General features: G+C 40.5%; 1 protein-coding gene across 1 annotated transcript; it reads left to right on the top strand.

Annotated features, from left to right (window-relative positions):
- Positions 1–281: 281 nt before the first annotated feature.
- oplah (5-oxoprolinase, ATP-hydrolysing) lies at positions 282–14,581 on the top strand. The gene is made up of 28 exons (XM_079360865.1): positions 282–389; positions 1,209–1,395; positions 2,025–2,216; positions 3,066–3,180; positions 4,048–4,171; positions 4,829–5,024; positions 5,242–5,407; positions 5,704–5,842; positions 6,909–6,976; positions 7,643–7,818; positions 7,917–8,042; positions 8,149–8,261; positions 8,348–8,518; positions 8,652–8,789; positions 8,932–9,070; positions 9,553–9,665; positions 10,062–10,213; positions 10,330–10,490; positions 10,577–10,678; positions 10,793–10,967; positions 11,694–11,878; positions 11,986–12,132; positions 12,234–12,368; positions 12,453–12,602; positions 12,764–12,921; positions 13,075–13,235; positions 13,370–13,467; positions 13,770–14,581. Exons 2-28 carry the CDS (start codon positions 1,225–1,227, stop codon positions 13,920–13,922), a joined length of 3,924 nt encoding a protein of 1,307 aa, XP_079216991.1. The 5' UTR covers positions 282–389; positions 1,209–1,224; the 3' UTR covers positions 13,923–14,581.
- Positions 14,582–16,598: the final 2,017 nt, after the last annotated feature.

The raw sequence follows: 16,598 nt of genomic DNA, 5'->3' as shown, positions 1-16,598 counted from the left end.
CCTGGTGGTAGTGATGTGGACAGAATCCCTGCAGACTATCGCACACGTGCGTTCACAGCGACACTACTGACACCTGGCGACGATAATTGGTAGTACAAAGTGATAATGACAGCACCTACTATGAAACAATACAAATCAGCATAGTTAAAACAAAACAAAGAAACCACTAGTGTATATATATTTTTTCCGTTATAAAAACACCCTTTATTAACATACTGGGCCTATCTTGGATCGGGGCGGGGTTTAAATCCCAAGGAGCAGCACATAGAAAGAGGTCCGACTTCTTCGTAACTACCTCGAAAGGGTTCCTACCGAGACAGGAGAAGACAGAGAGCAGGAGGGAGGTCCGGGCAGTTATCGGATTATTGCAAGACTACAGTCAATGGTGAGTTAAAATAAACACTTTAGTTCATGTAAAATTCTTCAGGTGTTACATTTCGTTGAGACTGGTCGGCATATACACAGTGCTCCTGCAGGCTGCACTCAGTCTGAAGGGCTTGTTGTAACATTATAGCGACAGAATGACACTTCTAGTATTTATTAGAGCTTGCGTGGATTGCCTTCTTATTTACCTGCTGTCACTGCTTCCTAAACAAAAATCCGTCTCCTCCTAAACTGCGAGTTAATTGTGCCCTTATCTTACTTTACGGCAGCGGACTGATTCTTTTGTATTCCTGCATACCAGAAATTCTTAAATAAAATCTGCATGTTTTTATGCGATGCAATATTTCTTTGTACGAATATCACTTGTAAAAAAAAACATGCAGAAAAATCGTGTATATCTCGCAAGATAAATACACGTGACAATGCGGATGTATAGGACAAGTTAAAGTGCCTTAATAATATGAACGAAATGTTGCTGCAAAGATAAACATGACGTGTGACGCGTCTTAAGACACATGACCACTGTATAGGTACAGTTTGCACAAGATGTTGACATTAAAATGACAAACAGAGAAACAGGGGATGTACAGCCCAGGAAGTAGAAAATGAACATGTGAGAAAGGGACATGTGAGAAGGAGTGTTTTCTTTGAGCTAAAATGGGGTTGGTTGGACAAAAAAGAAGAGGGGGAGTGTACAAAGTTGTTTCATAGTATAGATTGTGTGAATGAACAGCTGTTCTCTTATCAGTTTAGTGCTACAAAGAGGAAATACTAATCTGATCTCTCACATTGTCTGACACCAGTTGGCAGCGATTCAGAAGCAGCATCTCTCTCTACATCATGGCTGAGACAAAGGGGACATTTGATTTTGCAATTGACCGTGGTGGCACCTTCACCGATGTGTTTGCCCGACTGCCTGATGGTCGAGAGAGAGTCCTTAAACTTCTGTCCCGGGACCCACAGAACTACAAAGATGCTCCCACTGAGGGGATACGCAGAGTCCTGGAGCAGGTAACATGTCGTCAAAGCAAAGAAATGTGTTTGTACTGGACAGGTAGCAGATACAAATATATGTAACATTGAGAGTGTGTAGAAGACTGCCACAAAGTAGCAAGCATGCTTAGGAAATCCTGTGAAGTAAAAAAGCATGATTTAATTTTCAAATTGAAGTATTACTGGTTGACAGTCAGACAGTTTTCTATCATGTCCCGTTGTTTCATGATTCTGTCTATTGTACCAATGGGTGGTAATACACTTGAGGTTTGCCTTTATGTTGAGAGTGGCGTGAGAGCTGTATCTCAGACGCGGGATAGATGTAAATCTTGGTATTTCAAGCAAAAGGCAAGTTTATATAGCACATTTACAACAGCTTCAGATGCACACTTACCTGGACTATAAACAGTCAGGGACGCAAATTATCAAAAGAGTAAGAAACAACCATTCTAATAAATACAAATCACAAATTGGTAAATGAATGTGAACTACTATATTCCATGCATGCTGCTTATGTGGTTTACTAGAGCCATAAAAAAACACATCTGCAAACTAGATTGTACAAAATTGTACATTGCATAAAGGAGAAAAACAGTTGTACATGGACAGTATGTGTAATGTTCATATACATGTGTATTTATTGACAGGAAACCGGGCGGGTCTTTCCTCGTGACCAGCCTGTTGACACATCTCTGATTGGCTGGATCAGAATGGGCACAACTGTGGCAACAAATGCACTGCTGGAGAGGGAGGGAGAAAGGACCGCACTCTTGGTCACCCAGGGCTTCAAGGACCTGTTGCACATTGGCACACAGGCCAGACCAAAACTGTTTGACTTGGTTTGTAAACCATATTTTCTTAAACCATTGAATTTTATATGTATGAAAAGATCACAAAAAAAAAAAAGCACAGACGGACATATGTGATACATGCTTTATTGATAATGATGTAACTGTATCCCTGCTACTTAGGGTTTAGTCATTATGTTTTGTTACAAAAACATGGGGCGGGTTTTGGAGTTTGTCCCCAGCAGATGTACCATCTAGAGTATAACTTATTTACTTTATGAAGACAAAACTTCATCACATGCTGCTAGAACGACAGCAATAGAAAATACTCCATAAATAAAACTATAGACACTCGCCGAGCTGTTGCTCAACTAGATGTGTGTGCACAACAAGGCACTTTGAAACAAACAAAAAAAAAAAAGGTGAACTAGATAAAAGTGAGTTAGGATTCAAATGTTTATTGAATTTGTGACAGACCTTCTTTTGGTCTAAGTATGCTCATGTGAGCCAAAAGAATCTATCCATACCATAGTTAGCCTATGTTAAATAGCATGACCTCCGGGCAATCCATGTAGGAGAAGTGACAGTTTTATGTTTTGTGTCAAAGTGCAACAATTCTGTCTAAGACCAATGGAGCATTTGAAAAGTCAGCCTCAGATAAAAGACAAAAAAATGTTTTGCTCTTGAAGTTTGCACCTGATCTGAAAGCTGAGGATACATATTGTAACATTATCTAAGAGTTCAAATGAAGTACAGTTCTTTCAGATACATGTTTTATGATATTCGGGTTTTTGTATTTGCATCTCCTGCATCTACTGTTGTCCAGGTCATTTTCTTGCGAGTACATCTGCATGGAATTGACATTACCCTATGTACTCTGTGTGTTGTGCGTGCATACAGGAGGTCGCTGTTCCTGAAGTGCTCTATGAAGAGGTGATAGAGGTGGATGAGCGAGTTGTGTTAATGCAAGATGGCTGCCAGCTCCCCAAGAAAGGTCCAAAACGTATTGTCACAGGTATAAAACTCAAATACCAATAACCCAAATGAGTAACAGACTTGGGTTTTTTTACATTTTAGTCATGCTAGGAGCTTAGCTAATGGCACTAAATCTAAAAAAGTAGATGGATGCAGCATGGTTCACACATTCATGTCCTCTTCCAAGGTGAATTGAACACATTTGGTGATCACTTAGCTTGTGATCTAGCCAGTCATCAGACACATTTCAGTTTGGTCTACAGTTACTGTAAAAAACTTGCTAAGCGAATGTCATAATGTCCATAAACTTAACACTGCAGTTTGTGTTAAACTTGTTCTTGTTTGCAGATCTTTTAATGCTAATATGCAAAACTATCCCTGCCAACCATCTGCCTTTTGTTATTGTGAGCATTATAACAGGCAGCATGGTGAGAGTCGCACCTAGCTTAAAAGCACCAATCTAACAGAGTCTCGTAGGCTGATTGGAGACTCCTGTTGAGCCTTGTGTGGGCTCAAAAAAGTACCAAAAAAAGTATTTCGCACTATACAGGCTTGTCGTTCCTTTTTAAGTATTCTTACTTATGTATTACTTCTTATCTGTTTGAAATATTATGTAAAGTATCATTTGTTTTATAAAGTCATTAAGCCTATCTCAGTTTTATTTTGTACAGCGACAAAGCATCATTTCAATACTTTCATTGCTGTTGTATCTACTCAGACTCCAAATTTCTTCTTTATTAGTGTCACTAATGACTGTGTGCACAACCAGGACCGTGCCTAGAATTTTTGGTTTGTAAATGAAGAAATCTATATACAGGTACATTGGCAGACATTGATAGCTGCTCTGTATGAGACAGTTGCCTGAATACATCACACAATAGTATCTGTGTGCTCTGGTGTCCCTCAGGCAGTACAGGAGATTGTCTGGAGGTGTGGAGGGAGCTGGATCTGGACAAAGTGGAAAAAGACCTCAGAGGAGTTCTGTCTCGCGGGATCACCAGCCTGGCTGTACTACTGCTACACTCGTACACGTCAGTAGCACAGTTTGCTCTCTTTCTGTTAGAATTGGAGTTGTATTTCCTCATGATTGTAATCTGATCTCTTGTCCTCCTTTTTATTTCATCACATCTATAAGAACCTGGAACAATTTGTTATGGCTGACTCTTACCTAATAGAACATTTTGTTTTATTTTGTCTTGTGTAATTTATGCTCTGCGCCTCTTTGTGGGAGTAGATTTATGAACAACTGTGCGCGTCAGAGCTGTCTGGTGTCAAATAGCCTGTTCTTATTGTATATGGAGACCATGTGGGTTACTGGGTGGAAGTTCATGGCTGCACTCCCATTTGTCCATTGAAAGCCAATCACAGTTGCAGTAGCAGTCTGCAGACTAGTTTCGAATAAAGAAAGCAATCAAACTTCAAGGATATAGTTATAGTGTGTATTTACAGCTTTGGGTGGTCAGGTAGAAACATTAAACAGAAGAGCAGATGTAAAGTTATCTAACAGCTTTATGTTTGACTTGAATTCCAGCTCCACTTCATTCCTCTCACTCTTTCTCTTTTGTCGGCGGTGGGCGTGGGCCCCCCCGACGAGGAGCTCCAATGTGGCACCAGGGGTGCGGGGATAAAAAAAAACAAAAAAACAACATTTTTCAAAGTACTGATCTCTATCATTTTCTCTCACTCAGATGGTCCGACCATGAGAAGGCTTTAGGCGCCTTGGCACGTCGTCTGGGCTTCACCCAGGTGTCTCTGTCCAGCGAGGTCATGCCTATGGTGCGGGCTGTGCCTCGGGGATACACTGTCTGTGCGGATGCCTACCTCACACCCAAAATTCATCAGTATTTAAAAGGCTTCACCTCTGGGTTCAAGAGTGGCCTGAAGGTGTGTTGTATGTTTGTCTGACATCAATTAAGGTTTATTTTGCAGATAAAAATAGCTAATATTTAGTCAAATACTTAATCATTTATGCAAGTGTGATTTATTTATTACCTCCAGCTTGAAGATAACAGATATCCTTGTGTTTGGATGCCAGTTTAGGACCCTGTTTATCTGAACATTATAATGATCTCCCCCATGTCTTTCTCCCCTCTGTCCTCAGGATGTGGACGTTCTCTTCATGCAGTCCGATGGCGGTCTGACTCCAATGGAGCAGTTCTGCGGCTCTCGGGCCGTTCTTTCCGGCCCAGCTGGAGGTGTGGTGGGATACGCCATCACATCTTACAGCCAGAAGGAGAAACAACCTGTGATTGGTTTTGACATGGGCGGTGAGTTATTGTTTTACTTTCTTAAACAGTAACTGAGTGCAAACACTATGTGAGGAAGTTCCTGCTAGTATTTGTTTGTTTTTTTTAACTCAAAAGTGATCAAATGTCCAAATTGACGAACTAACTTTTTGCATACTCTGCATGTTCCTGACTTTCCAAGTGTTAAACATGATATAATGTGAGCAACACAATTCTTTCTATTGTATTTCTGTTTCAAAAATAACAAATTTTACAAAGTTTAAAGTCTTCAGATTCAATGTCTTTTGTCCCTGACCTCCTCTGTCTTGTGTTTCTAGGAACATCCACTGATGTAAGTCGTTATGCAGGCCAGTATGAACACGTGTTTGAGGCTACCACAGCTGGAGTCACACTGCAAGCACCTCAGCTGGACATCAACACTGTGGCTGCAGGTGGGGGATCACGACTCTTCTTCAGGTCAGTTGCTCGTTTTAACCACTTATCATGTGATACATTATTTTTAATAATTTAAATAACTTATTTCACACATCAAAGCCTGTTAACACACAGGCCCGTTACTTACCAGACCTCTATAGCAAATAGCTGCAACATTTTGAGATTGAGAAGGGTAAGAGAAATTATATTTTTGGGTATGCTGGATGAAATTTGATGAAAAAAAAAATCCTTAATAATAATACTTTTTTTTTAAAGACAGAAAAATTAGTTGGCCCAACAATAGTTTGTAATAAAACCCTTCTGGAGTCTTCACAGTTAGTAGCTGCATCTGTATTTGAAGCTGTGTCAAATACAAGTGAACTAAAAGACTTCCTAAATGTTTCTCTTTACAGTCTATGTGTAATTATTCAAACAAAGCCTGCCTCCTGGCCCTAACCTGGAATATATAGAACATATAGGGGTGGCAGTTGCTTAGTTGGAAATTGGTCTGGTGGCTGTAGAGGTGCCAGTCAACTTCCTGATCATTGACGAGCACTTGAGCAAGGCCTCCCCTTTGCAGGATTAATTGAGTATGTTTTAACAACTTGTATGGAAGACTGTGGAGTGTTTTTATGCGGGCTACTTGAATGGATTCTATCCCCCATTGAGAGATCATTAAAAGGCAGTTAAATATTTTCAACTGAAGTTTTATACTGTGAAAACATAATTTATCCAGTCACTATATTTTTACTGCATTACTGGGTAGAGCGCTATGCTGTAACTTCTAATGAATGAAATAAAAGTAACACTTACAGGAAACCAGAGACTCCAGTGAAAACATGCGATGTGGTAGATGTGCAACTATTTGTATTATTATAAGTTTAATTAGGAGTGGTAAAGCTTTAATGTTTTTTATGAAGTTTGCAATTTTCCAAATTAAACAAATCAAGTCTATTGTGAATAACAACACGCTGAACATGCACTGTCTTACTAATGATACACTGTCTTTTTCTCTTGTTTTCTTTAACTGTCTATTTTTTTTTTCATTATAAAAAATATATCCAAATTTACTGTAATTTTTTGGTTACTATACCTGAACTCCTTCCAGATCAGGAATGTTTGTGGTCGGACCAGAGTCTGCTGGTGCACATCCAGGACCAGCCTGTTACAGAAAAGGTATCACAATGACCATTATTGGGATTTTGTTGTCCCCAATCCAGAAGAAAATACCGAGGCCTTAGGGATCATAGACAGAAAAATTACAATATTTATATTGTCTTGTGGTCTGCACCGAATACATTCTGGTGCTCTCGAGATTATGTGATAGTTTCTGGTGTCCATCAAATTTTTTTATTCTAAATATATTTATATTCTGCCCATGTCTCCTCAGGGTCTCCATAGTGCCTCGCTCTTTCTTCATATGTCTACTGTTTTAACCCACTCTCACAATCATTTACATCACTCAGGTTCATCCAGACAATAATCCACACATTGAGCTTGGATCTCTCATGTCCTGTTCCCTGGTTGTGGTTTAGATGCATGATGGGAAATTGGCTTTGGTCCAAGTTTGGATGATATAACTTTCCCCATGGTTTTTACTTCGAGCTGTGATGTGGGAGTTACCATGAAGAAACTCAACATGTCATGTTGATTTTCGCTTTAGAAGAGTTGGGTGGGGTTAGATCTGTTTTATACAAGATGATCTTCACTGCCCCATGATATAGTTTTACGTTCAAGGCGAAAAGACTTAGTCAAACATTTTGCATAAATTACATTACTTTGCTTGTTTTTCTTCTGGAGTCTGGAGAACTTAACATTTGAAACCTGTTTGATTTTCCACAGGCGGTCCTCTGACTGTAACAGATGCTAACTTAGCCCTGGGTCGGCTGCTCCCCTCCTTCTTCCCAAAGATCTTTGGGCCAGGGGAGAATGAACCGCTGTCTTTGGAAGAAACCATGAAGCATTTCCACCAACTGACCGAGGAGATCAACCTCTTCTTGTCTTCTAACCAATCTCAGGCACTGATTTTAATTGAAGCAGAGTTGAAAACATTCCTAATAACCATGCAAGTCATTTTGGATGGGAAGGTAAAATATTCTTCTTTTTTTCTTTGCAGAGTAATGCGAATGGTGCCAATCACTCACACAACCAATCATCAGAGATGAGTGTTGAGGAGGTTGCTATGGGATTCATTCGTGTTGCAAATGAGGCCATGTGTCGGCCAATCAGAGCTCTGACACAGGTAGTAATCTTGGACTTCAAGGTCTCAGCTGGAGTTGTGTGAAATATTCAAATGAAATTGTTCGTTGTGGAATGTGTCAAACCTTAAACCTCTCACACTGTCATAGGCTAAGGGCCATGACACATCTCAGCACGTACTGGCTTGTTTCGGTGGTGCAGGAGGTCAACATGCCTGTGCTATCGCCCGCGCTCTGGGAATGAAGACTGTCTTCATACATAAGTAATGGTTGTTCCCATATTGTTTGTAAAAAGAGAGCCATACGCATGCAAAATGTTGGGCTGTAATTATGTTTGTGTGTCTTACAGATACAGTGGCGTTTTGTCAGCCTATGGTCTGGCTCTGGCTGACGTGGTAGAGGAGGTGCAGGAGCCGTGCTCATTGACGTATGAGCAGAACTCTTTCAAGGAACTAGATCAGAGGGTAGAGCGTCTCTCAAAACGTTGCCACGATACCCTCTGTGCACGTGGATTCACCAGGTCAGAGTGCACAAAACGCTACAAATTCTTGTGTTAACGTCATGTGGTGATCTACACTTTACTGACTGAGAACAAGCACTTTAAACAAGTACCCAGACCATCATTTAGCCCTTTGTCTCTTTGTATTCTCCAGTGGTCAGATCACCACTGAGGTTTTCCTCCATCTACGGTACAAGGGCACTGACTGCGCTCTCATGGTAACTGCTACCGGTTACCCCAGCAACCCCCAGTCCTGTAATGCTGGAGACTTCTGCAGTGCCTTCACTAAGCGGTTAGCTCTTTATTAACTCAGTGATTTCTTACTTAATCCTTGTAGTAAGTTATTCTCTGCTTAAAAGATTCACTAATTAGTGGATAATCATCTTTTTTTTCACTCTTTCTCTTATGAAACGCTGATCCTGTTCTTCCTAAAGTTATCTGAAGGAGTTTGGATTCACTATCCCGGACAGACCCATCATGGTTGATGACATCAGAGTGAGGGGTTGTGGAAAATCTGGTATCAAATCAGTGTATAAAACGATGACAGGACATGGACAGGCCAAACCAGTCAAGGTACATGGTCTTTATTTAATACAACATTGCTGAGTGTATAATACACTTTTTAAAAATCACACAAACTTCTTGTAGTTAGACAAGATGGTTCATGCCTCTTCTTCTTTTAATTAACATTTAACACTGTTTTTTTCCCACAAACATTATGCCATAATAGCCCACAATGAAAATATTTAGATATTCATCTGTTTTAATTCATTTTATATACTTTATTAATCCCCAAAGGGGAAATTGTGGTTCACACTCCTCAAGCAGGACCTGTGGACATGCATTAATGGTGCCTACATGAGCTGGTGGGGGTTTGGTGTCTTACTAAAGGGCACCACGTCAGTGCTTAAGAAGTTACCAACCGAAGTCCTTACGGACTGAGCTACTGCCGCCTCAAATTTTATATTTTAAAATTTCAATTTCAAAATAATGAAAAGGTCATGTTGTAGTTCTTAAAACATATATGTCTCTGCTCTCGCGGTTTTGCTCTGCAGATGACCAAGTGTTACTTTGAGGAAGGTTACCTGGACACGTGTGTGTATCTATGGGAGGAGCTGCTCTGTGGCCACAGCATCCAGGGACCGGCCATCATCATTGACAAAAACAGGCAGGCATTCTCAGCTTACTATAACTGACTTTCTTGTTAATATTAATGGGGACGTATTTTACAGTTTCAAAAATCCACTTTCATAGAGTTTTTCAACATATTTGTTTTTGTATTTGGGTAACCTGAGTGTATATTGACCCACAAAATGTGAAATAAACCCATCCAGTCCATCCATTGGTCTGCATAAATGAGGCATCAAATATGCTCTGTTTCAAAAGAGGTGATGCACAGTTTAAAAAGGCCTCCCTACTTTCATAGATTTGCAGAAATGTTCTCAATATGTTCACTTTTCTTTTATTTCTCAACCTTGTGATGTTTTGTCATAATTTAGTTGTTATAATGGCTCCAATAACAGTTTTGCATGTGATTATATTTCCCTGCTTTTTTCTCTATCAGTACCATCCTCGTGGAGCCGTGCTGTGAGGCCCGTCTGACAGAAGGGGGCGACGTTTGTATGACTGTCGGCTCTGATCCTCACTGTGTCCTCGGCACTGAGCTCAACACTGTGCAACTCTCCATCTTCTCCCACCGCTTTATGAGCATAGCAGGTACGCTGTCAGAGGAGAGAAAATGAGAGAGAGAGCCGAAAAACATCAAGTGAATGTGAAATAGTATTTACTAAGTTCCTGCTGGCTTGCTCAGTTGTGATCCTACTCCTCCGTAGAACAAATGGGTCGAGTTCTTCAGAGAACCTCCATCTCCACAAACATAAAGGAACGTCTTGACTTCTCCTGTGCTGTGTTCGGACCAGACGGAGGTTTAGTGTCCAATGCTCCGCACATCCCTGTACACCTGGGGGCCATGCAAGAGACAGTCCAGTACCAGGTGAGGGCTGTTTACCTGTATGTGTTTGAGTTCAGGAATATATCCGAACCTGTTAATAATGAACACAAATGATCTTCTGTGTGCAGCTCAAGTCTTTGGGGAACAAGCTGAAAGAAGGCGATGTTATCCTGAGTAACCACCCATGTGCCGGGGGCAGCCACCTCCCAGACCTCACAGTTATCACACCGGTCTGTCTCTCCAGATTTGTAGCTGCATCCTTCATTTTCCAACTTCTCTTCTCACTACATAATTATTTGAATCACTACAGCACTTTCCTTCTTTCTTCACACTTTTCCCTACAGGTGTTTAGGAAAGGGGTGAGTTGTCCAGTGTTCTTTGTAGCCAGCAGGGGGCACCATGCAGACATCGGAGGCATTACCCCAGGCTCCATGCCTCCCCACTCCACCTCCCTGCAGCAGGAAGGGGCCGTCTTCACTTCCTTCAAACTCGTCACTGGTGGCGTCTTCCAGGAAGAAGGTAAAAAAAAAAGAATGTGAAGAACTGATGAAAGGAGGGGGCAGAGATAAGACAGATCCACTTCTTGTCAATATGTTAACATAGAGAATGCTTGCTATGCCCCAACAAGAGTGTAGGCCAAACCAGCTTTCTATAAAAACATGTTAAATCTGGTCTCTATGCCTGGTCTCGATCTGAACAGTGAATTTGATTGATTACCATCAAACCTGAGACAAAGGGTTCCACTTTTCAATAAGCTCAGACTGAAACACTCTTTTTTTACATCAGTCAATACTGAAATTGAATATGGAGCTGAATCCCAGATCAAAGCACATTGAAGGCCTCCAAATATTTCTTTGTTGTTTAAATGTTTTGTCAAATGGATATTCTTCACTTTATTTTTTATTCATTTATTTTATGTTGCAAATGGAGCCGTTTGTCATGCAAGTCTATTTACAGATAGTGAAGTTCACTTGACTGTTTTTTAATATATTAAAGTAAATGCCAACGAGTGCCTGTTTGGAAATTAATGACAAAAAAGATCAATGTGTTGAGAAGTAGTTCACAGCCCTCTTTAGATAATGTTGTCGCACAGTATGTAGTTAAGAGGTTAAGATGTAGGCCTCTACAAGGAGCAAACAAATCATGGTGTTACAAACAAGTTTCTTGCTTCTTGTCTTAACTCATGCTTTCTGTTTTTCCCCATCTGGATTCCTTTCTTTCCTGTTCCCTCTGTCTCCATATCAGCTGTAACTGAAGCTTTGATGGCTCCGGCCCAGTACCCAGACTGCTCTGGGACTCGTAATCTCCATGACAACCTGTCAGACCTGCGGGCTCAGGTGGCGGCCAATCAGAGAGGCAGCCAGCTGGTGGGGGAGTTGATTGACAGCTACGGGCTCGCTGTTGTTCAGGCTTACATGGGATACATTCAGGTACCTGTTGCAAAAATACAACAATATGACAGAAAATAGATGTTTGTTATTCTGCACAGTAGTGGTTCTTAATAGGCTTTGTAAGAGCATTTGTGTTTCTGTTTCAGAGTAATGCAGAGCTGGCAGTGAGGGACATGCTGAGAGACTTTGCACGTCGCCGACGGCAACAGACTGGCTCCTTGGAGGTGGAGTCAGAGGATTTCATGGATGATGGGACACCAATAAGACTGCGGGTTCAGATTAATGAGGAGAAGGTGAGCAGGGGGAAACGTAAACATGACAAACTTACATAGATAAGAAGTCGATTGGCCCCATCAAATGAATGCACCATTAAAACTTACGTCCACCGCCACAGGGCAGTGCAGTGTTTGACTTCACAGGGACAGGCACTGAGGTGTGGGGGAACTGCAACGCTCCACGTGCCATCACCCTCTCTGCCCTCATCTACTGCCTGCGCTGCATGGTCGGACAGGACATCCCCCTCAATCAGGTTATTTGATTTATTTTAGGACTTAAGGCTTAAGGTTTAGGTTGTTATTTTGTGTCTATTCAAAGTTGCTTTCTGTTTATTCAGGGCTGTCTTGCACCAATCAAAGTCATCGTCCCCCCTGGCTCAATCCTTCAGCCTTCTAAGAATGCAGCTGTGGTTGGAGGAAATGTGCTCACATCTCAGAGGGTGGTAGATGTCATATTTAGAGCGTTTGAGGTGTGCGCAGCTTCACAGGTGAGAAAAATATTGATCTGAACTTTAACTAAAATTTCAACTCCAAAGTAATCTAACAACATAATGTAATGGGGAGAATTAACTGGTAAAATGATGAACAAAAAAACTTGATAACGATGTGCGTTTTTATTTCTTGTTAATTGATATTCATTTGTTCTTAGGGCTGCATGAACAACATTTCATTTGGCAGTGAGAGTGTAGGTTATTATGAGACGGTTGCTGGGGGAGCAGGGGCGGGGCCAAGCTGGAATGGGCGGAGTGGAGTTCACAGTCACATGACCAACACTCGAATCACTGACCCTGAGATTCTGGAGAAAAGGTCTGACATCAGTTTAAATTTAAGAAATTCTGAACCTCGATATTCTAAATTAGTTTTATTGTTTTTTGTTTGTTTTTGGGTTGTTGTTTTTTTGGGGGGGGGGGTTTGCAATGATTTTCATGTTTATGTCGCTTCTGTCCCTCCTGTGTTCAGATATCCAGTCATTTTAGAGCAGTTTTCTCTGCGGCCCGGCTCAGGAGGACCTGGAAATTACTGCGGTGGCGATGGCGTGATAAGGAAACTTCTGTTCAGGAGCAAAGTGGTGTTGTCTGTTCTGACAGAAAGGCGCTCCACCCGCCCCTATGGCCTGCAGGGTAAACTCAGACCTCAGAAGTCCTCAGCAGACATTTCCATTATTTTGAAGCCACAACCAAAAAGGTTATTCATTTATTCACTATCGCATACTATTTTGCTCTGTATCTAGTGGTCTCTGTCTTTCTTCTTCCAGGGGGTGAGGACGGAGCAGCAGGGATGAATCTGCTTCACAGAGCAGACGGTCGAGTCCTTAACCTGGGAGCCAAAACCAGTATCAGCCTTCAGCCTGGGGTAAGACGGCACAATGTGTTTGTTTTTACCTCTTAAAGAAATAACAAACGTGTGTTACACTGCATGAATTAAAAAGTATTTTCCTGACAGTTTTATTCCAAATACAAATGTAATTTACATCAAAATTGATCTACCATCACATATATAACTTTAAGCATACATAAAGATGACTTTTGATTTCACTTTTGATAAATTCTGCAGAACACACACACTGGTGAATGCTTAATCACTCTCATGAGGTAAAGTACTGAAGTGATTTTTTTTTTTTTTTGTCTTAAGTCTTTCTGTGTCTCCCTCTACAGGACATGTTCTGCCTTTACACTCCTGGAGGAGGGGGGTATGGAAGAGAGGAGGACACAAACAAGAGGCCCCAGACAAAGCGTAGGCGCTTAAATGAGACGTTCCCTGAGAGAGGCAGCGTCTTCGAATACAGGATGGCCCAAGAAGGCGTGTGAAGGGAGAGAGAGAGAGAGAGAGAGAACAGAGGAGGAGAAGAAAAAAGGTGGGGCGATTGCAGGATCTCAAGCAGAGAAAGGGATCCATAAGGGAGAGTGAGAAAGAGGTACTTTGACAAAGATGGAAACAATAGGTGGTAATTATAGTTTCATCACTTTACTGTGACATATAAATAAAGCACACATCATAACGACACAGTGTAGTTTAACAACTCAGAGGTGACATAACAGGGTTTATGATAATGATGAATACTTGTGGATAATCCAACTAAGGGAATATTAGGAACAAATAATGTGTTGCTTAGTAAAAGTTACACTCTAGGTCAGCTGGAATGTATCTCTTTATTTAATTGAGAGAAATCTACCGGGAACTAATCCTGAGCCAGTTTTGCAGTCAGATTTTTTAGGCCAAATTCACTCTATATTTTTTATTTTATGTAAACCCAAACTTTTCTGTGTAAGGGGAGCAGCAGTTTTTAAATTTGTGTGCAGAAATATTTTTCAGTTTTGCACTTGGATCTAGCTTTGTTTTAGACAAAAAGTAAGAATGACATGCAGTACTGTTTTAAACTGATATAACCTCACATCCTAAACCAAACAGATACTGTTTCTGTAGCTGTTTAAATAGGACATACAAATAAACTCAATTTCTACAAATGGTGTTAATCTTTTTCTTCCTTTTTCTTATATCAATTCCAATTATCTTTGTTTTCAGAGATGGGAGGAATATTTTAAGAAACAATTTGTTATGTCTGTAAATAGTTTCAAAGTTTTGAAGTAGTCGTATTGTGTAGTTCAAAAAACACCAGTTATCTAATCTCCCTCTAAACCCTTGTTTTGGTTCAAATACACTTTTAAAAAAAAAACAACAAAAACTTAAAGGGACATCAGCAATTAACACACACCACCAAGACCCAGGCTGAACCCGAGTCATACATACTTAATTCATGAGGGTGAGTGTTCAGAAACAACCCAGAATGGTTGTATGTTTGGGGGGAAGGGGACATGTCCCTGTTGAAGTGGTGTCCCCCTCCTCCCACCTTTGGGTGAGGAATGATCAGTGAGAAAAGGAGGAAGGATGATGAGGGAGTGCAGGCATGCGTAGGCTGTTGATAAAGAGATAGAGACACAGCAGTGGAAGCAGCAGGAGGCTGACGGCTGCTGGACTGTTGATGTAAATTAGTTGGGTCTGTGTGTGTGTGCGTGCTGTGGGCTGGAAACTCCGACACTGGGGCCATGGACTGTGGATCAAAGTTAGTTTACCTGGTTTATAAATCACAATTCCCGCAGTAAAACAATATCATTACGAGAGGATTTCAGACTCACCACTGCTGCTACAAAAAGAAAGCTCTCCAGTGGCTTATAGTTAGCTTGTTTTGCAATATGAGCTCTACTACATCAGGATACAACTGTGAATAGAAAAATACCCAACTTAAGACATAGTGTCTGGAAATACAAATGTTTGGAATGATAACCGACGGAGTGCCAATTTAATGTTTTTATCAAACCTAAAAATAGCAACATTGTAGTTTAAACTGTGGAGCAGGAGAACAGGCTACTTTTTGTTAATGCAAGGACAAACCAGTGTTCTGGGCCCCTCTATGATTTTTATTAAGCTTTTAGTTTCTCGGATACTGAGCTTACATTACATTACATTGGTTGTTAGCCAGAAGCTAATTTAGCAAAACTTGGCATGCAAATACAATCAACCAGATGGCTTAAATGGTAAATATCTGCATGTGAGCCATGTCAGATTAAGAATGTGCACAGGCTAAAAGTGATGTTCTGTATACATCTAGCATTGCTGCTAATGTAACTACTGATCATTTTCAGTTTTCTGAGGCTGAGCAAGCCAGTACTTTTCTGGAATGTTTACTTGATACTGGAATGGAAAAACATGCAGTCATACTTGTATTTTTATGAACTTAACTTTTGATTCTACTTCCCACCATTTGATAGGATATACTCTTGAGCCTACTGTGCAAGTTCAGTTTATACTGGCCTAAAAACATATCCAGAACATGACATCTTAAATTTGTCCAGACATATTTGACACTGTGAAATCAATCTAGACAAAACCATCTGAAACATAACGCTCGAGTTAAAAAACAAAAAAAAAATATATATAAAATATTTATATTTTCACATAAAACACTGAGCAGCAACATTGAAATTAAGATTGTATTTTAATGTTCAATTTATGGACTTACGAAACATTGAGCTGCTTTCACTCTCAGCACTGTGCAAACATTTTACAAGACCACAGGAAAATGGTCAAAACCTACAACATTCACATGTCGAGCTAGGAAGACACTTACAAAGACATTTTTGGAAGAGCACCATAATAACATGAATAGTGCAAAAAACAGCAGAGCAGACTATAGGAAACTTGTCAGTCCATAAAAAACACGAGGTAGATACTGGTGGTTGCACAGTGGTTGATTGTCTCCAATGGCCTGACAGTGTTTTTAACAGATTGCCTATAAATCTAAAACTGTTTTTATAAAAATAGGTTTTGAAAGACAAAAATAATTGACAATGCCAGTTATAGAGCCAAAATACAGTATTGCTATTTTCAGGTTAATATATTATTCATGTAGCTATGAAGTCAGTCCAAGTATGTTGAGACTGTAAAACCATGACCGGAGAACATCGACCACGACCTCGCGCCGATCG

The sequence above is a fragment of the Symphodus melops genome (genome assembly GCF_947650265.1).
Source record: "Symphodus melops genome assembly, chromosome: 14".
Taxonomy (NCBI): Eukaryota; Metazoa; Chordata; class Actinopteri; order Labriformes; family Labridae; genus Symphodus; species Symphodus melops.
Note: the sequence above shows the minus strand (reverse complement) of the source record. Positions and strands in the feature narration are given on the sequence as shown.